Below are 20,445 nucleotides of genomic sequence, written 5' to 3' on the forward strand. Positions count from 1 at the left end.
CCAGCATGTCAGTACTACTGGTGCAAGGTTGGCTTCGCTTCAGAACTTTTATACTTCACAAGTAAGCTCACACTCCTCAGAGCGGGTGCTAGCTGGGTCTGTTTTGAAAGTTGAAAGAGTGGATGGGGAGGGGGAAAGTGCTTTTAAAGTGTCTTGCAGCCTGAAAACGTCCGTCTTTTGACACTCAGAGACAGGGTCTGGGTTTAAATCTGATGGAAAGTGCTGATAGCTAATGGCTCATGGTGTCCAGTGTGTTATGATTTTGGTGAGTCTCAGAGCTTCTCTTAGGTAATAATAATAATCCCTAGCTTTTATCGAGTGCTTTCTATCAGTAGATCTCAATACAATTTACAATGCAGGTCAGTATCATTACTCCCATTTTACAGATGGGGAAACTAAGGCATAAAGAGGGGAAGTGACTTGCCCGAGGCGATCCAGCAGGCCAGTGGCAGAGCCAGGAATAATAATAGAACCCAGGTTTCCTGAGTTTCAGTCCAGCACACATTGCCTCTCTCAGTGTTCATGTCACAAAAGCCTCCGGCACAAAGGGCACTAATTAGTGTCTTTCTTGATACTCTTATTTATGAATTAATGATTAATTAATAATTAATCACAGAGAACCAGGGATCACCCAATGAAATTTAAAGGCAGCAGGTTTAAAACAAACAAAAGGAAGTACTTCTTCACATAATGCACAATCAACCTGTGGAATTCACTGCCAGGGGATCTTGTGAAGGCCAAAACTATAACAGGGTTCACAAAAGAATTAGAGAAGTTCATGGAGGATAGGTCCTTCAATGGCTATTAGCCAAGATGGTCAGGGATGCAACCCCATGCTCTGGGTGCCCCTAGCCTCTGACTGCCAGAAGCTGGGAGTGGAGGACAGCAGATGGATTACTCAGTGATTGCCTGTTCTGATCATTCCCTCTGAAGATTGGCCACTGTCAGAAGACAGGATACTGGGCTAGATGGACCGTTGGTCTGATCCAGTATGGCCGCTCTTATAGGGCATCACTTACGGGACTAAGGCAGATCTCAATTATGCTAGGTACTGAACAAACAGAGAGTAAATAGTCCCTGGGTGAAGCAATGGATGGACTAGGGAGACAGAACTCCCATCCCAGTCCTAGACACTGCCTTCCGTGATCAGGATGGCTGGACGCACATGAACGGAGAGCAGTGGGCTGGGGCAAAGCATACCCTGCTGCTGCCCCTGCTGTACCGGGCGGTACTTTCCACCAGTGCTAAATTATTAATTATTATTATTATTATTATTGAACATTTGTACTGTGGTAGCACCCAGGAGTTCTAGTCACGGAGCAGGATCCCACGGCACTAGTGCTGTACAGACCCAGAACAAAGAGGCCATCCTTAAATAAATAAATAAATGGAGATATCCTATCTCCTAGAACTGGAAGGGACCTTGAAAGGTCATCGAGTCCAGCCCCCTGCCTTCACTAGCAGGACCAAGTACTGATTTTGCCCCAGATCCCTAAGTGGCCCCCTCAAGGATTGAACTCACAACCCTGGGTTTAGCAGGCCAATGCTCAAACCACTGAGCTATCCCTCCCCCCTTGCACCACACTTTTAAAAGAACGTGCATCCAAAGGGATTTTTGCCCAACATTCCCTGTGCATTGAAAAATCCCCCCACTTTAGGGCGGGGAGGCTGCAGCTTAGGGACTCACTGTTCCCTGCGAAGCTCCTAAGAGAAACAGGGATCTACACAGACTACTATGACTCCCTGACCTACAGACCCCTTGTAATAATGTACAGTACACAGCCCCATGTCACTGACAGTTGTTTCAGAAGCAATGGGGACCCTTAGTGGCAGGGAGTGGCAAGTGCAGCCTGTATGGCCGCTACAATCACGTGACTTTTCACAGCTTGCAGATCTGGGATGTCGCAGGTGAGAAATTCCCCCTGGCTTAAAATAAAGTGTGCCTTGTTGTTGAAATCCCTATTTGCTCTCCATAAAAGTCTGGCAGGGATCTGTCCCTTGTTGGTGCCGGCCAGTCCTGTGATGATACCATGTAGACTAATACCTGTAGTTAATTTCCCATTTGGATCCGTAGGCCAGGGTGCAGGAATTGATCCTGACATGGTGTGCTGGCTGTGCTGCTCCCCCAGAGTTCCTTTCCCCTCCCCACCTTCCCCTCCTTTAGGGGGATACACACGCAGAAAGCAGGCAGCAGGCTGTTGGGCAAAGCACATTTGGAAGGTCGGTGGATTCTCATGAATTAGGGGTGGGTTCCTGGAGCGGAGTGGGGCTGTAAAAGGGTGATGTTCATTTTGCAAGTAAATGAGATTACTGTGAAAGGAAAGTTTAATGATTTACAGTGAAAGGCCTTGTCTTACCCAGGGATGGTGATTGTAACATGCTCTCTGTGACTCAGATCCCTCTCTGCCTTCCAATCGCTTTTCAGAACTTGTAGGTTTCATGCTCCTTACTATTCTCAGGCTGATCATAAACAAGAGTCGTGTTTATTTTAACAAACACAGGAGAAGATTTTTTCCCAGGGCCCCATGAGCACAAGTGGCATAGAAAATCACTGGGGCTTGTGCTCTGAAATCCCTTAGGTACCTTTGAAAATATCCCCCTCAACCAGTCAGCAGTGCTGCCAACTCTGATGATTTTATCGCAAGTCTGACAATATCTGGTGCCTCAAAACCCCAGGTCCTGGAGTCCTGTGATTAGAAGAGCATCTCAGCTATCATTTTTTTTAAAATTACGTTTCTAACCCTCATGGTTGCAGAGAAGAGCGTGAGAATGTGAAGCCAATGTGAGCTACAGGCTCAGAAACCAGTAAGCAAAGAAAAAGAAGCCCATTTTTATTTTATTTGGCTTAAAATCATGATTTTTTTTTTTTAAATCTCATGATTTTGGGGACCTCACTCCTGATTTTAGAAAGCTTGGGGTTAAGTGATACTGAATCAACAGGAGAGAAGTTTGGCTCAAGACGCAAATTAAAACCCTGACTCAGGAGAGTAACAGCTTGTGGGAGTTAAGCACACGTTTAATGTCCTTTCCTCCATTGGGGTCAAAGTAATGTTCTTTGGGAATGAGCGCTCTCCAGTGGCGCTGGAAGGACCAGAAAAGTTGGGGGGGGGGCAAGCAGCAACCAAAAGAGGGGAGCAGCTGGGGGCTGCCCAGGGGAATAGGGAGTGACTCCCTGCAGAGCCCGTCCTGGTCCTGCCTTCCCCACTACCTATGCTTGGCTCCTGCTCCCCCTGCGGGTGACTCTGCTGTCCAGGTAACCCTGGTACCCAACTCCCGTCATCCTCCGGCTCCCAGAAGCTTTGGCTTCTGTGCTCCCCTGCCTGGTCCTGGCTGCAGCATCCCGGCTCCCCAGTGCTGACCTGCTACCAAGCACCTATATTCTCAAAAGGGCAGGGGTGAGCTGGGGAGGCCCAGGGGAACAAGGGGTGACTCCCTGCATGGCCTGTCTGGTCACCGCCTCCCCCAACCTGTGCTCAGCTCCTGCTCCCCACTGGTGACTCCACTGTGCAGACGGCTCTGGTTTCTGGCATCACCTGTCTCCTGCCCCTGCACTCCACTGCCTGGTCCTAGCTGTAGCATCCCAGGTTACCTCCATGCTGACCTGTTGCCGAGCGCCTATATTCTCAAAGTGGGGGGCATGGGTCCCCTGTTTAAAAAGTGGGGAGGCAATTGCCCTTTGCCTGCCTTCACCCCCCAACCCTGGCTCTGACACTGATTATGCTCTTTCAAGAGCAGGCTTTCCTTTCTCCTTGCTCTCTCAATCTCTCCTTGGTCACTCCTCCTTTTGTAGTGCGGCGTCCATCCTTTCTAGAAGGAAAGCTCTTCAGGGCAGGGACCTTGACTTCCTTTGTGTCTGTGGTGCTGCAAGCTGTAAATAATGCGTTATAATAACCAGCGGACGTGGGCCCTGCAGGATCCAAACACTCTAGATTTTGGGGGAGATTTGGATCTGAGTGAGCCAAATACTGGGCCAAACCAAATGGATCAGACTGAACAGGCCAGATCTCAGCAACCCTGAAGGTGGTTTTCAGGTCCAAGCTTTGCATTTCAGGTGCATAAGCTAAGACCTGGCGTGTGCAAACAGGGTTCCGGGGGCACGACCACCCATCCTATCTTTAAGGCTACATGGGAGAGGAGGCCCGAAACCTCTGCCTCTTGTAACTTGGGGGCTCAGCATGGGAAATGTGGAGAATCAATGAGGTAAGAAGACCGAGTGTTGTATTCGTTACACTAGGAACCTCCTAAAAATTGCTGGAATTTCCATTCCTGAAACGAACGACTGCTAAATTTAAATCCCCAATAAATGGAAACAAGTCTTCAGGCAGCACTTAATCAGCCTGTGCATTTCCCCGGGAGAACGGCTGTGGCTGGGTTGGAAGAAGGCGTGGATGGTTTTTAGATCCAGTAATAACTTTTATAGCTTGGCAGGCTCAGATAGGAGCCAAGTACCTCTCATGCTGTAATGTGAGCTGCAAGCCTGTCTGGGATTGGAACATCATTTTTTGTTACCGCCTCTGTACATCATTGCACAATCGGCCAGGTGCATGATGGGATTATATTAACTTTTCTTTGAAGTAGCAGTTGTTGGCAGGATTCGTGAGGCCACACTGGATGAACCAGTCATTTGATCCAGTGTGGCAAATCCTCTACAAGGTCTGTTTTGTTCCATTTCTGCACTGGGAGTTGCAAGGTTTGCTTTAGCTGGAGAATGCACAGAGCAGGAGACAGACAGAAATCAGGGGTGTCGGCGTAACAATTCCATTACATCAGGTGTAAGAAAAATTGGTGCAAATGGGGAAGTAGCACTCACCTGGTACTCAGTGATCAAGTGTGACTTGCACTGAGCGAGTATTTAGCAGAGGATTAGCTGGTGCAGCTAAATTGGGGAATGTATTTATTAATTGTATTAAAGGCGCCCCATTATACTAAGCACTGTATAAACACATGGTGATTGATATCCCTGTCCAAAGAGCATACAGTCTAAATAGTCAAGGGTAGGAGAAAGGAAACTTTATCATCCGCATTTTACAGAGGGGATCTTGTACAGATCTTGTACGCCTTTACAGAGGCACACTCAGATTCATGTAATTTGCCCCCACTCACACAGGGAATCTGTGGTAGCACCAAGAACTGAACCCAGCTCTCCTAAATCCCAGGTCAGACTCTTAATCACAAGACCAGCCTTTCTCTCGCCCATATTGGGATGTTGAGGGCATAAATTAATGTTTAGGGCAGAGGGTGCTCTCTCTTGCACCCCTGGGTAGTTGCTTTTTCGGCTGCACACAAGTGAACCTTGTATGCACATCCATTGCTTGCTAAAGCCGTCTCCACTCTCTGCGCTTCCTCTTGACTTAAGTTGGTGCATTGCATGCGGGGGCTTGTAGGTGCTACTTGTTGCACCTCGTCTGGCGGTCGGATGGGGTGCCGCGCCCTGGGACTTGTAGTCCTTGCTAGCCACACCTCTGCAGAGAATATGAGGGCAGGGCTCTGTGGACTGCACTGAGGCCAACAGAGTGCACTTTGGCCAGAGCTGCCTAGTTCATTTCACCTCTGGGAGCTGACAGGTAAGGAGCTGCTGCATCTCCACTGCGCCTGACCCACAGGAAGGGGGGAATGAGAGAGAGGGGCTGGGAGGGAAAGAAGAAAGGTGTTCAGAAAGCTCCCATCGGTGGCCGGGCACCCTGCCCCCTTCCTTGAGCACCAGATGATCCGTAATGATCACTTTTCCCAAAGGAACAGAGGGGTAGCCGTGTTAGTCTGAATCTGAGGGTGCCACAGGACCCTCTGTTGCCTTTTCCCAAAGGAGTCTGTAATGTCTCAGCATTGCTCTGGCCTGGGCTGTCCCTGGCATTTCTGTGGCAAACAGCATTTAGCACATAGAGGTACAGTACCTCGGAGCCGGCCTGTTTGGACTGAGCCCAGCAGGGGGCTACGTGAATTTGACTCTATTTGTGTCTGGCAAATAGAAAATCTCTTGGAAGCAGCAAGGGGTGCCTTTAAGAGCTGCTGTGTGGAGTGACTTGTCAGTAACAGATCGTTTCCTTTGTACTTTGTCCCTGTGATCTGGGCACAGATTTCACGGTGCTGGACAGGTAACAGGACACTGGGTGGCTTTTTTCCAGAGTGGTTGTTTGGGGGGCGCATGGGCTTCAATGGGAGAGAGCTCAGCACAGTTATTTGTCGTGGGCGGGAAGAGTTCTCAGCACGGCATAAAACTGCAAGGAAGAATCGGACTGTGGCCCGAGGGCTGACCGACAGGATCGGGCACAGGCAGTGTCGCTTAGATGCAGAGGGGTGACTCCGTGGTACAGAGGTTATGGAATAGGGTGGGCATCAGATTATCACTGAAGAGCACTCACAGTAGAAGGGGTTTTTTAGGAAGGGTTTCACAGCAGAGATGGGGGTTGCGTGGTGCAGAAGGAAAGGAGACGATGTCCTAGGCAGGCAGCCGGGGTGCTGAGATCGCTGCCTACCAGGCTGACCATTATTGTCCCATTGTCTCCTGGTAGTCCTCCCTCTGTGTGGCTGAATCCACCTGTCGTCTCATGTCTTGTACTTGGATAGGGAGCTCTTTGGGGCAGGGACCGTCATGTTGCTCTGTTTGTACAGCGCCTAGCACAGCGGGGTCCTGGGCCATGACTAGATGCTACCACAGTTCAATTTTTTCAATTATTAGCCAAGCATAAGGGGAAGCGGGGGGTGGGGTGGGCGGTGAAGAAGAAGAGAAAGAGGATACTGGCCTAGGAGGTGCACCGGCAGCAGGAGGGAAGCTGTAGAGGCAGGGCCTACAGAGGACTTTGAAGCTCTGGGGGGAGGGGAATGACCCTTAGTTCCAAGCTCTTTGAGCTCATGCTCCTTGGCCTATAACCCACCAGGAGTTTGTGGCCCCTGATCTGCGGAGGAATGTCCTCCACATGTGACAAGGAAGGCTGCAGCCATACCTTTGGGTGACGTGCCCGGCATCTGGGCTGGCCATGTTGCCTGGACATGAATGGTCAACGCTGGGTGGTGTCTGCAGATGACCAAGTCCTACAGCAAGGGCTGGTCATTCTAGAGGGGTCCATATCACCCACCCCTCTGGGGATCATGCTGCAGGTAGGGTTGTCTGTGACTCCCACTGCCCTCGGGAAGGTGCTGGAGCAGGCTGCGAATAGGGAAGGTTCCTGTACTGCAGGTATGATGTCCAGAGCTCCCCAGGCTTCACGCTTCTCTCCCAGGAAAGTGTAGGTCTCCACAGAGATTCACAGACGTCTGGTGTGTTCTGATGTACAGGGGCATTCTCGGGGGAAACGGCTGACGATGGCAGAAGACCCCCTGTCCCACCCCGCCCTGGATAAGATGGCCGGCGAAGAGTTCCTGCAGGAAGCTTTCCAGATCATCCTGGAGGAAGCTGTCAGGAAAGGGACAGATGTCGCAGAAAAGGTGGGGCTCCTGAGGGCAGGGGTGGCTGGCCTAAGCTCCACCCCTTCCATGGGGTAGCCTGTGGCTGGCCCCTCTTCAGCGTGGGCACGGGAGGGAGTTTTCCCTCTTACCACAAAGGTGTTTTGCAAAGGGCTCCTGTCTGTTTCTAAGACGAGTTGCTGCCAGTGGTGATCATTGGCCCTCTCCCTGTCTCCAGGTGCCCTTTGCCCAGAGCGGTGGTGATCATCGGCTTTTCCAATCCATTGGCAGGAACGTGGCACCACCAGAGCAGTGATCCAGCTGGCCTTAACCAGTGTCACAGGCCACCCCCTGCAGCCACGCACAAGTTGCCCCCTACTGCCTGGGCACAGACTGAACAGCCACCCCCTGCTACTTGGGCACAGACTGCCCCACCACCCGGGCACAGATTGCCTGGTCACCCTCTACAATATAGGCACAGACCAGGTGGCCACTTCCTGCCACCAAGGCACAGACTGTCTGGCCACCCCCTGCCAGCCGGGCACAGACTACCTGGCTAAGGGCTGGACCAGGAGCCCTATGGCCCCACCTCATGTATACAAAACAGCGCCGATCGCACCCTCGGCTTTAATATTAAAGGGGAGCTCATGGAGACGGCAGTTCACAGCCTGCAATTCGGCCTGGCCACTCAGCTCAAGGAGCATGGTACGTCGTAATGGACCGCACCGGTGCCTAGAGAGGAGAGCGGCCACAGGCTGCACGCCAGCGCCCATCCACACCGTACTGGGCCCGCTCATGCCTTAGATCGCAAGCAGAGGAGTGACTTTGCTCGGCATGTGCTGTCTGTTCCCCTGACTGCTACTGGCACTGTGCTCCGCTGTCCCCTCTCCCAGGGGAGGATCTCCAAGAGCTCTGGACACGCTGGAGCACTGAGCTTGGAGGCCTCGCTCTGGGAGGCAGGCCGGCAGCATCCCACTTTGCAGAGGGGAAAAAACGAGGCCCCGTGGTGTGAAAGAGCCTGGGGAAGGGCTCCATGTGTTGTCACAAGGGTCCTGGGGAGCCCCGGGAGGGAGACGTTCTGGGATTGCGGCCGCAGGGAGAGCCTCTTTCTGATGTGCTGCTCGGACCCCATTCCCCTCCCGTCCTTCCCTGTTTATGGGCTCAGTCCAGGGGAAATACATGCGCAGTCCTGGGCACTGAGCAAAGGCTGGACGGCTACCCTGGGGTCGGGGGAGTGACCATTCCAGACTCCTCCATTGCCAGGGACGGTGAGAGGTAGTACCGGCGCTAACGGTGGGGAGGAGAGTGCGTAGAACTGAGCTGCCCTCTGCTGCTGCTTAGACAGGACCCGACTCCTTCCCCCCAGCCTGGAGTAACCCCCCTCACACATGTGCACAGGCTCCTGAGGTCACGAGCTGGGCATCTTCTACCAGCCTTGCCCCCAGCTGGGCGGGGGCTCCCTGCTGAGGTGGGCCCTGCTTGCCCTGTGCCCCCTGGCGAAGGGAGCATCCAGGGAAGGGCTGTTTTCCCAGCTCAGCAGGCTCTGACGGATTGTCTCTGTCCCTTCAGGTCTGTGACTGGAGGGAGCCCCAAGACCTGCAGAAAATCCTGGACCTGGAGCTGAGGAGCAGTGGGGAGCCCCAGCAGAGGGTGCTGGAGCACTGCCGGGACGTCATCCACTACAGCGTGAAAACATGTAGGTGATGAGAGACTCCGACGGCTGGGCCTGGTGCAGCCCTCGGAGCGGGTCCCCCGCCTCCCACTGGCTGTGCTCAGAGCTGCCTGTGTGCGCGTCAGAGGGAGAACAAGGCTCGCCCTCCGCTGAGCAGGGCCTGAATGCTAGGTCAGAACTACGTCCGTAAGGGATATCAGCGCAGCTGTGACGTACCAACTAGGGTGTCTATGTCCCTGGAGCCCAGCCAGGTGAATGTGGCTATCGCCCTCTAGCGGCTGCAGCCCAAAGAGAGTAACGGCCTTGAAACTGCTATAGCTCACAGAGATTCTCCTTTAGCTCAAATTGTAGGGGCTGTATCTGTGGACTCACAGGTCCTGGGGGCTGCCCAGTGTAGGGCTGAGCTGGTGACTGATGTCGGATCTAGCCCAGGTTTAATGAGGACACAAGCTCTGTTTCCTGCTCTTTCCCTGTGTTAAAGGCTCTCTCTCTCTCTCCCCCCCGCCGCCCAGGTCATCCTCGTTTCTTTAACCAGCTGTTTTCGGGGCTGGATCCCCATGCCCTGGTGGGACGGATGATCACAGAGACGCTCAACACCAGCCAGTAAGTCCTTGCCCTGCCTCTGAGCACCCTTTGCCTGGAGCTGCCCAGGCAGCAGTGCATCTAGCTGGGGGTGGGGCACAAGGACAGCTAAGGACACAGGAAAGAGAGAATGCCGGGGCTGTTTGCTGCCAAAAGACAGGGAGGGGTGGGTGAAATTCACAAAGGGGGGGAAAGTTCTGGGGCCTCATTTTTGCCCTGAGGGTCCCAGAGGCTGCAGTGTCTCTTCTTTAGATGTAGAGGGGGTGTGGCTCCCCACACACAGCTCTGCTGATGCCCCATAATCCCGACCCATAGCCCCCACTGCTATCCCACGCCCACGTACTCTTGAATCAGAGCTCCCATCGCTGCCCAGCTGGTCTGCAATCTGCAATATGGACCAGCGCCCTGCAGGTTTCACACCCTCCTGGTAAGCCCCCTCCCACAATGGCCGGGTGCCTCACTGAGGTGTGTCTGTGTCCCCCCCCAGGTACACCTACGAGATCGCCCCCGTGTTTGTGCTGATGGAGGAGGTAGTGCTGAAGAAGCTGCGGGAGCTGATTGGCTGGGGGAGTGGAGACGGGATATTCTGCCCAGGTGCATGAGGCTGATATACTGCCAGAGGGAGGGTCAAGCCAGGGGCACCCAGGGCATCACTGCCCTTTCATGAACCGGGTTTCCTGCTGGGATTGGGGTGCTGGGTCCTTCCTTCCCCATTGCCGGTCTGGTTTATGTCCCCCCCGACAGATCCAAAGCGAAGGTGCAGGACTAGACCCTCAGCTGGGGTCAATCATGGTAGCTCTGTTGACACTGATTGAGCTGCACCAGTTTCCCCAGGATCTGGCTCCTATACCATGCAGCTCAGAACTGCCAGAGTCCTGCAGGGCTAGGAGATCCCTGAAAGAAGTGTGTGAGCAGGGTTAGCAGCTGGCATCCTTGGCTGACATGGGGGCAGGGGGCAGACTCAGCCCTCCCTGCAGTTTGCCTTTACGGTTCACTTAAAAAACAACAACAGAACATAACCTGTGACCAAAGCTTTCTCCTGAGCTTGGCTCTTCCTAGGGTGCTTCTCTGCAGGACTCCCCCGATCTCTACCCTTCGTTCCCTCTGCCTCAGAGAGACCCTCCAGCCCCTTTTATGTCATGGCTTGGACCGGATAGGACCTCCCTTACAGAAGGAGGCAGCAGAAATACCTCTGTCTCTCTCTGCAGGGTTCTGGCACCCGGCACTAAGGTGAGTCAGCAAAAAAGCTCTGCCTTGTTATGCAGAGTCCTAGAACCTGACGCTCTTACGGTGATATACCAGTGCCACCTGGGCCTTCCTCCCAGCAGTGCTCGGTCAGTGTGAACGTCCTCCCGGCAGTGCACTGCCAATAACAACCTCCTTCCACCAGTGTGAGCTTCCTCTCAACAGTGCCCTGCTGATGCCAACTTCCTCGCCTCAGCAGTGTGAGCATCCTCCCGTACCCTGCTGGTGGTAGCGGGGACTCCACCAGGGCGAGTTTCTTCTCGATGCAGTGATTGAAGCCTCCTTCCTCCCCTCCAAAGCTGTCCTTGTTCCTGCCCCGGCCTGTCCCGCAGCACATGGGGAGTGGGCGACAGGCTTGCACTGATCTCAGTGGGTTTGTTTCCCTACAGGAGGCTCCCTCTCCAATATATACGCCATGAACGTGGCGCGGTACCAGCGATTCCCGGACAGCAAGCGGACGGGCATCTGGGCACTGCCGAGGCTGGCGGTGTTTACTTCGCAAGAGGTGCAACCCGGGGCTTCCCCTTCAGTAGCCATGACAGGAGCATGAGAAGAGGGGGGCTGGGCTTGGTCTCCCCTTAAGGATGGGGTGCTGCAGTGTCACCCCATCAGAGCCACGGATCAGCAAGGCCCAGAGCATGACCCACTTCTGCCCTCAGCGTCTGTGCCATTTGGCTTAACCCAGGCCATCTACAGTCCCCTCCCCAGTTTGGCCAGCGTGCCATACACACAGCCCAGCACAGGGACTGGGGTCTTTCGGGGGTCCTTTTCAAACAGGAAGCATTGCATTGTGGGATGGAGGTAGGCCAAGTGGGTGTACCACAGGGTTAAGGGTTGCAATGCCTGAGGGTCGCTCTCCGCCCCTGGAAAGATGCCCAGGGCCTGGATTCAGCCGGCAATCAGAGCAGCGATCCGTCCCGCACTTGTAAATGCCTGAGAGGTGCTGTGGGAGGAGGAGAGGAACGGGACGGAGGCTGCAGTTCGAGGAACTTCAGCCTATGGCTTCTTGCTGTAGCATTTTCCTGCTAATTTGGACAAGGCCAAAAATCCCATAAACGTCAACATCTGTCTAATCCGTCCACGCCTTTGAATGGGCCTCTTACCAGAGTACGAGGGGCCCTGTCGGAGAATTAAGGCGCATTAGTTCTTCATCCACCCCGTGCAGGGGTCCCCCCATGGGAATAACGCAGCAGGGCTAAAGCATCACAGAATACACGATACAGCAGAGGTGCTGGAACTAGGGGTGCGGGGGGTGCTGCCACACCCCCCACTTGAAGTGGTTTCCATCCTATCCAGGGTTTACAGTTTGGTTCAATGGCTCACAGCCCCCCCCCCACATACAAATTGTTCCAGCCCCCCTGCAATACATGACAAAAAGGTGCATGCAGTGAAAGCAGCCCTGACTCCCAGGGATCCTGCAGCTCTCACCTCTAAATGACACTTCCTGCCCTGTGATTTCTTTGGGACTGGACCCTGGCAGGAGTCTGTACTGATTCCCTCCCTTCCGCCTTCCCCCACAGTGCCACTACTCCATCCAGAAGGGGGCAGCTTTCCTGGGCATTGGCACAGACAACATCTACTTGGTCGGAGTGGATGAGAGGTGAGAGCTCATGCTGGGAATGCTTGGGGCCTTTATCCAGACCTGGCACTGGTTCCATTCGGCTGCACCTCCTTCCCTTCCTACAGCACCCTACAGCTGGGAGAGGCTGGTACGACAGCCACTGGAAGCACCCCAGCGCCCAGGACTTCTGCCCTGCTCTCTACAGCTCTCCTTTCTGGGAGCTGGGTAGCTGGAAGCGCCCCAGCAACCAGCGCCCCCTTCTGGGAGAGGCTGGGACTGGAGTAGCTGAATGCGCCCCAACACCCAAGGCACATGCCCCATTTCCTTCAGGCTCTGTATCTGGAGGATGCTGGACTGCAGTGGCTGGGAGCTCCCACAAGCCATCACTCCTCCATGAGTCCCATCAGTGACTCTTGCTGGCCTAAGCAGGGAGCAGGGTAGCTAACAGCTCCCACAGACGCTTCCCTTCAGCCACCTGCCTGGTCTTGGGTAGAAGAATCCATCTCTGCTCCCTGCACGGAGTCCGCCCCTGGGGATAATTTATGCTCTCATCCTCAGGGGGAAAATGATCCCTGCAGACCTGGAGAAACAGATCAACAAGGCAAAATCTGAGGTGAGTTTGAGGTGGGGTGAGGGGGTCTGGTCTGTGGGGCAGGGAGCAGCCTGCTAGGAACACCCCTGCCCTGTAACACCGCCCCCCACCCACTGCCCCTCTTCCTTTCCAGGGCGCTTGTCCTTTCTTCGTCAACGCCACCTGCGGCACCACTGTTCTGGGAGCCTTCGACCCACTGGTGGACGTGGCAGACCTGTGCGAGCGCCACGGGGCCTGGTTTCACGTGGACGTGAGTCCCCCAAGGAGGGCGGGGCAGGGAGATGTGCCCTCGGGCGCTAGAGATTTAGGAAGGGCTCCGTCCCTGGGCACGTGCGATGTCTGTCCAGGAAGGGAGGTGGGGCTAGGGGAGCAGATGAGGAGGTCACTGGGACCCTTTGGTTACCACAGCTTGGCTGAACAGACCCAGCATTGCTGGTAATTGACAAGCCCTATCCCTAACCCCCACACAGCTTGTCTAGTTCACTCCTGTTGTAGCGTGAAGGATCCTGTGAACTCTCTTCCATCCACACACACAAACCATCACCCATGTTCTGCGATGCTACTAACGCCACTGGGGCACCGGCTGAAGCCAAAGTGAGCACAACTGGTCTGCTGCTATCACTCCGCAGTGAGGATGCACTGCTTGGGGGCCGCTAGTCCTCCAGTGCCTTCCCACCACCCCTTGGGCCACTTGGACAGTAGTTTTTTTTTCTGCCATCTCTCGAGCACCCAGACTGGAAGTCACTTGCCAATTCATATAGGCCAGTTTGGTGTTGGAACCAACGGCTGCATTCCTCCAGCTCTACCGTCCTCTCTCCACGTGCGCTGGGCCTCATGCAAAACCCAGGCAGGAGGCTTTAGGGTCAGGCTCTCCCCTTAGAGCAGCCAAAAGGCAGGGGATCGTAGATGTCACAGTGAGAGAAGAGGCCCTAGACTGGGCTAGAAGGACCATTTGAAAATGGGTTCCCCTTGGCTGAGGGTGCAGCATGCCCCAGTCTCAGCGGGTTTAGCCACATGTAGCTCCCCACTGGCTGCTGACTGAACTCAAAGCGCTGCTGTCTCTCCCTGTTCCTCCTTGGCAGGCCGCATGGGGTGGGAGTGCCCTGCTGTCCAGAAGACACAGACATCTCCTGCGTGGGATAGAGAGGTGGGTACTGTCCCCAAACCGGGGGACAGGGTTAGCGGTCGCGCTCGCAGCTTCATGGGAGTAGTGGAGGTCAGAGCCGTTGAGATCAGGCGAGGGGCTGGTTACGCAGGACTTTACATTGGGGTGAAGAACTTCAAGGACGCACTGAGAACAGGTATTGAGCCAGAGCGGGAGATGATCTCTTCCTGCATCACGTGATCCTGTCCGATCCAGCACGGGCAGCCTGTTCCCGTAAGACCCTGAAATTAGCACATTGTGACGTCAATATCAGTGTGTGCAGCTCTGTTCCTGCTGGTGAATATCGCATTCCATACACCTCCTGTAGCTGGCCGTCCGCTGCCCCAGTGCACCCACAGCCGGCCCTGCGCTCCCCAGCCCGTTCCCTGGCCCAGCTGATGTTAATGTCTCACTGAGTCTCCCTTTCCCTTGCAGGGCGGATTCGGTGGCTTGGAACCCCCACAAGATGCTGATGACTGGTTTGCAGTGCTCTGCCTTCCTGCTTCGAGATAGCTCCGTAGGTCTTCGCTGCTGTTCCCTCCCCTGCGGAGGCAGGCAATTGTAACCCCACTGTGCTGAATGCAGCTTATGTGCTGTTCCCTACAATGCCTCCTGCTGGAAGAGGCTGCAAACGAAGTGACAGGGAGCTCCCCCACAGCCAATAGCCCTGCCCCATTCCCTACAGCGCCCCCTGCTGGGTGAGGCTGGGAATGGAGTAGCTGGGAGCTTCCTTGCCAGCGCTCCTGCCCCACTCCCTCCAGCACCCCCTGCTGGGCGTTGTTGGAAGTGGAGTTTCTGTGAACATGTAGAGCCAATCCAGCTCCCTCAGTGCTCCCTTGCTGGCCTGCCTAGCGCACGCTTTGTCCCTGCCGTCCCATGGGGCCCTGGTCGGGACATGCTGATGTGTTTGCTGGACCCTCCCATTGCAGGGCCTGCTGCAGCGGTGCCACTGCGCCAACGCCACCTACCTCTTCCAGACCGACAAGTTCTACGAAATGGCCTACGACACGGGAGACAAGACCATCCAGTGTGGCCGCAAGGTGGACTGCCTCAAGCTGTGGCTGATGTGGAAGGCCAATGGGACCGAGGGGCTGGAGAAGCGAGTGGACAGGGCCTTCGAGTTCACTAGGTGAGGGGTGGGGGATACAGGGGTACCCCTAACCCCAAGAGGTGCTCTAGTGATGCCCCCTGATCCTTACACATGGATGGCGTCTCTAGCTCCACCATTGCTTTATGCCCACCACAAAAGGTCAACGATGTTCTCTTCATCTTCTCTAGGTACCTGGCTGAGGAGATAAAGAAAAGGGAAGGTTTCCAGCTGGTGATAGAGGTATGGGCCACCTGGAGCCATTGCTACACCACGGCTCATCGGGAGCTTGTCGTTTTCCAAGGGATCGGGGAGAGTTTATCATGAGTTCCCAAAGCCCTTACTGATGGGTGGGTGGGCAGCAGCTACTTATCCTTGTTACGTGAGTTGACCAGCAATGAAATCCAATCCCCGTGGGTGTTCCTAGAGCCATAAGCGAGGGGGGAGCAGGCTTGGGCCCTGTCCAGTCTCCAGAGGCTGCACCTCCATTAGCTGAGGTTTCGGGGTGCTCGGGTTGTTTACTTACAGAGATCCCTGCTGGTGACCCCTTCTCCTTTACCTCCCCCAGCCCGAGTTCATCAATCTGTGTTTCTGGTTTGTGCCGCCCAGCCTCCGGGGCAAGCAGGGCTGTGCCAATTACTGGGAGAGACTGGGAAAGGTGAGTGCAGGGAATGCTGGGAGTGGGGTGGGGGGGAGCCCCTGTTTTCTGATGGATAGATACAGCCTCTCCAGATGGTAGTAAACTCCAGTACACCCACCCAGACTCATGGAGAGAGAGAGAGTGAGTGTGTGTCCTGTCCCCCTGCCAACCCCCAGGCTGTGGCACCCCAGCCTTCTCTCTGCTAGCCAGGCCAGGCTGTGGGCTGCTTCTCTAGCTTGCTATGTACTAAGACTTCACTGTTTCTTTGTATCCAAGGCCCTAGGTCTTTGTCCCATTGGCCCCAGTTGATGTCTCTTGTCACACTTAGACACCAGCATTCCAGGCATTATCCGTGAGAGGGATTTTCAAAGCCACTTGGCACAGTTGGACATCCAGCACCCAGGGAATCTCTTAGGGAGTCCCGCACCCAAATCCCATTGATACCTTTCAAAATCTAAGCTGTTATATGGTGACCCCTGCTGGGGGCACCTTCCGACATCAACCCACAGCACAACAGGTGCGCCCAGCCTCAGTTTCCCTTTTCCTTGAAAGGAATGTAGTCCGTCTGCCTCGGGGCAGAATGTCTTCACATACACCCATGCTGTGATTCCCCCGCAACCTTGCAGTGAAACCTTTCTCCAGTTCCCATAGTGAACACATATAGTCATTTTCCCCTCCCCCAGCCCAGGGCCTCACCCATTGGAGAATCAGTAGCAGCACTGTGCCCCCACTTCCTTTGGCGCCTGCTCCAGGTCTCCCTGCCTGGGAATGACCACCCTTCCCACAGCCCTTCCCTCAAGGCTTTGCCCAAAGAGCTCCCCAGCTGTTCCCTGGGAGTCCCACGCCTGCTCGGGGGGATCCACCCTCTTGTTTCTGGGCTCAGCTCCCGCTGACTAAGCTAGATCTTCCCCTTTTGCCTTGGGGCCACTTCCTGGGCCTTCCACCCATCAGGGTCCTCCCCAACAGTCCTGTTCCTGCCCCCTCCCCAATTCAGCTCTCTCCACTGGGTCGCCTGAAGTTCTTTCCCAAGCAACGCCTGCTAGCTCATCACTGCTCCTCTCTCCTCAGGGGCTCCTCCACACCTCCACTGTGGTTCCTCTCCTGGCTCATGGGGCCCTCTCTTAAGCCTAACTGGAAGGTGGCTGACATATCACAGGTGCACTGGACCCTGCTCCTTCTTAAAGGGGACAGTCACCACACAAGCCTAAAACCCTGAGCTAGCTAGATGGGTTGGGCTGACCATTGGAGGGGTCTACTCTATAGCCCAGGAGAAGGGTTACAGGTTCATATCACAGCTGGCTAATTGGGTGGCCATATGCACCACTGACTGATGCTGACATTACGTGCTGCTCCGCCTAGGTGGCTCCAGCTATCAAGGAGCGGATGATGAAGAAAGGGTCCATGATGGTGGGCTACCAACCCCTTGGCAGCAAGGTCAACTTCTTCCGCCAGGTTGTCACAAATCCCGTGGTCACCAAACAGGACTTGGACTTCTTCCTGGATGAGATCGAGAGACTAGGCACAGATTTGTAGGGATCCCAGGCCCCCCTCCTCACCATCAGCTCCTGGCAGGTCTCCCAATGATAGTGGGACATCACATCCACTCCTGCCCATGGTATCCTTCTCCATTGCCTCCAGCAGGCACTACCATGATAACACAGTTCACCAGAGTTCAGGTATTTATACCCTAGTAAGGTGTTCAGATGCTGGCCTCTCCCACATGTCCTGCGTAGACATTACACCAGAGAGGAACTCAGCTTTTGTGCTTCTCTCTAGCAACTCCCTCTCTTCCTCTCCTGGGTCCTTTTGAGAGAAGGGACATTGTGATGGCCCAGAAGAGGGTAGCACCTGAGGTTACTGAAAAGATGGTAGCATTCTTCTTGAGAACATCAGCTAGCACATGATTCCAGAGCTTTCCTTTGGCTGTGACCTGAGGCAGCTCCAGTAAGACTCTGTGGGGACTTGGGTACATCTTGGACAAGCTGGAAGAGGATGCTTATCTTGGATTCTGGAGGTGGACATTTCAGCCCCAGCCTGCAGACAAGTAGAACATCAACATCTGGTGCAACAGACCAGGGTCTGGGATGTACGCTCAACAGACACAGCTGATCACGTAGGAGGAATGGCCGTTGTGGGGCAGTCCACACGTGCCCTGGAGATGCACCGAGCTGTGTGGAACTGGCACAAAGCTCCACCTGGGTTGCCTCCAAATAGCCTTTTCAAGTCAAACGAAACTGCCGAAAGCCGCTTCTCAAGCTGCTACCAAGCGATCGCGGTGCTCCTTTGTCATTCCTCCCCTGCCCTTAGCAGCACTCTGGCCTAGGTATTTGTGATTCATTTAATTAAGCGCATGATGTCAGTTCTTAATAAATGCTTGGTAAATGCTCCCTCCCCAACCCTCCGGCATTTCATAAGCAGAACAGCAGTAAACGTTGGCTTTTGGTTTTAGAGCCAAACCACTGCTACGTTTGTTAAATCGCCATACCAGCCCGGGGCAAATTCTGCTTCCCCCCTCCCCCCATATTGTATTGCACTTGCCTGCTAACTAAAATGACTCACCTTAAAACGGTCTTAAAGAGACCACCAGGCTTAGGGTGAGCTTAGAAGTTCACTGCTGCAAGAAGTCTTGCAACATTGCCTACTGCTCCAGAGAATCGGTAACACAACTTATAGCTGGAGAGACAGCATGGTCCAGTGGTTAGAACACTGCCCTGGGACTCTATTCCCAGCTCGCTCTCTTTCTGTGGCTGCGAATAAGTCACTTCCCCTCCCCGAGCTTCAGTATCCTCGTCTGTGAAACGAGGACAGTGAGACTGACCTGCTTTGAGATCTATGTATGCATTCTCAGCATTGTCTGAGAGCTCATAAGAACAGCCAGACTGGGTCAGACCAATGGTCCATCTAGCCTGGTATCCTGTCTTCTGACAGCAGCCGGTGCCAGATGCTTCGGAAGGACTGAACAGAACAGGGCAATTATTGAGTGATCCAGTCCCAGCTTGTGGCCATCAGAGGTTCAGGGACACCCAAAGCATGGGTTGCGTCCGTGACCATCTTGGCTGATAAGTTCATGGAGGATAGGTCCATTAATGGCTCTCATTCTTTTTGGACCCGTTATCCTTTTGGCCTTCATAACAACCTCATCTTTTTGCCCCAGCTCCCTCGCTGCTCGCTACCTGTCCTCCCTGCTGGAGCCAGCTCCCTCACTGCTCGCTATCTGTCCTCCCGTCTGCAGCCAGCTCACAGCCCTTCAGTCTTCTGTCTCCAGCCAGTTTGCTCTCATGTAGCCTCCCTGAGTGCCCCCATGCACCAGACTGGGGTCCTGGGGCGGGGGGGGGGGGAGGGTACAGACCCCCTGCTGGCTGGATGTGGCACTGGCTGGTGCCCGCACTCAACTGAGAGCTAGTGGGTTCATGCTGGCACTTTAACACGTTGAGGTGGGGGAACCGCGGCTTTAACTTGACTCGAGGCCTCATCACCACCGGGCATTTAGAATACGCCGAGAGCCGGCATTTGCTAGCGCCCCCCTTGGAGCCCAGCTCCGACAAGGCCACCGGGGCTGTTTGCTTGGACAGGAGCCTGGAGCTGCCCATCTCCCTGCTTTGGTATTGGGCACGGAGGCAGCGATCAGACCTGCACCACTCCCACTGCAGGGCCCGGCCTGGCCTGTGCTGGCCTTGTGCAGCGGCTTTGCTGCAGCAATGCTTGTGCAAACTGGCTGCAAATCAGTAGGACCTCCCTCCCCCCCCTCCCCCCCAAGGAATCCCACCAGCACACAGTGCCTTCCCCACAGTCACAGAGCTGGCTCTGCACCCCAACCCCACGACATAATATATGGAGATATACCTATCTCAGAGAACTGGAAGGGACCCCGAAAGGTCATTGAGTCCAGCCCCCTGCCTTCACTAGCAGGACCAAGTACTGATTTTGCCCCAGATCCCTAAGTGGCCCCCTCAAGGACTGAACTCTCACCTCTGGGTTTAGCAGGCAGGGGGACGTCCCAATAATGGGAGGAGGTGTGGCCACAGTAGCCCAGCCCCCTGGCTATTCCCCAGCTGTCATAAGGCCGATAGGGACCATATACAGCATATTCCTAACAGGAGAGCCATGTACTAGACTATTTTTTTAATCCCACCCCGCAATACCCACTCCCACCCGCTCCCGCATTGTTTCTTGCATTTGTATCCCGCTCCCGCCCACAAAAACATCCAGTCCCACAAATCCCACAAGAGAGAGAGGGACTCCCCCAGCCTACTAACAAAACACAACAGTCGGTTAATATATTATATATATAAATGGAATTTTCAGACAATTTTTACCACTAAAAGAATAAAACAAATCTTGCTTAAACCATGTAAAAAAAATACTTTAACTCCTACAATAATAGACATCAAATCTCTTTCTATCCCTCGCTTAAATTTAAGTATTAAAACCTTTATTTTTTTTGTAAAAAAAAGCTCTCTTTACATTGCTGAAATTCTATTTATGACAAACTGCTGTCGTGTATATCACATATCAGGTCAAAACAAATTGCACCACAATTTT

General features: G+C 54.2%; 1 protein-coding gene across 2 annotated transcripts; it reads left to right on the plus strand.

Moving 5' to 3' along the window:
• The first annotated feature begins 1,833 nt into the window (after nucleotides 1-1,833).
• CSAD (cysteine sulfinic acid decarboxylase) lies at nucleotides 1,834-18,726 on the plus strand. 2 transcript variants are annotated; one of them, XM_026660735.1, is made up of 15 exons: nucleotides 1,834-1,908; nucleotides 7,273-7,422; nucleotides 8,950-9,076; nucleotides 9,565-9,655; nucleotides 10,122-10,228; nucleotides 11,269-11,384; nucleotides 12,400-12,479; nucleotides 12,999-13,053; nucleotides 13,166-13,282; nucleotides 14,115-14,179; nucleotides 14,612-14,693; nucleotides 15,106-15,305; nucleotides 15,455-15,506; nucleotides 15,832-15,921; nucleotides 17,263-18,726. In XM_026660735.1, exons 1-15 carry the CDS (start codon nucleotides 1,900-1,902, stop codon nucleotides 17,434-17,436), a joined length of 1,515 nt encoding a protein of 504 aa, XP_026516520.1. In that variant the 5' UTR covers nucleotides 1,834-1,899; the 3' UTR covers nucleotides 17,437-18,726. The 2 variants fall into 2 exon arrangements, with proteins under 2 accessions (XP_026516520.1, XP_026516522.1); XM_026660737.2 differs by lacking the exons at nucleotides 1,834-1,908; nucleotides 7,273-7,422; nucleotides 8,950-9,076; nucleotides 9,565-9,655; nucleotides 10,122-10,228 and adding an exon at nucleotides 10,843-10,864.
• Nucleotides 18,727-20,445: the final 1,719 nt, after the last annotated feature.

The sequence above is a fragment of the Terrapene carolina genome, unplaced genomic scaffold, assembly GCF_002925995.2.
Source record: "Terrapene carolina triunguis isolate 2854851 unplaced genomic scaffold, T_m_triunguis-2.0 Scaffold836, whole genome shotgun sequence".
In the NCBI taxonomy this organism is placed as follows: Eukaryota; Metazoa; Chordata; order Testudines; family Emydidae; genus Terrapene; species Terrapene triunguis.

Coding starts and splice junctions, on each gene's coding strand:
- CSAD (XM_026660735.1), top strand. Junction 9,656..10,121: donor GAGACGCTCAACACCAGCCA/GTAAGTCCTTGC, acceptor GTCCCCCCCCAG/GTACACCTACGAGATCGCCC. Junction 15,922..17,262: donor ACTGGGAGAGACTGGGAAAG/GTGAGTGCAGGG, acceptor TGCTCCGCCTAG/GTGGCTCCAGCTATCAAGGA.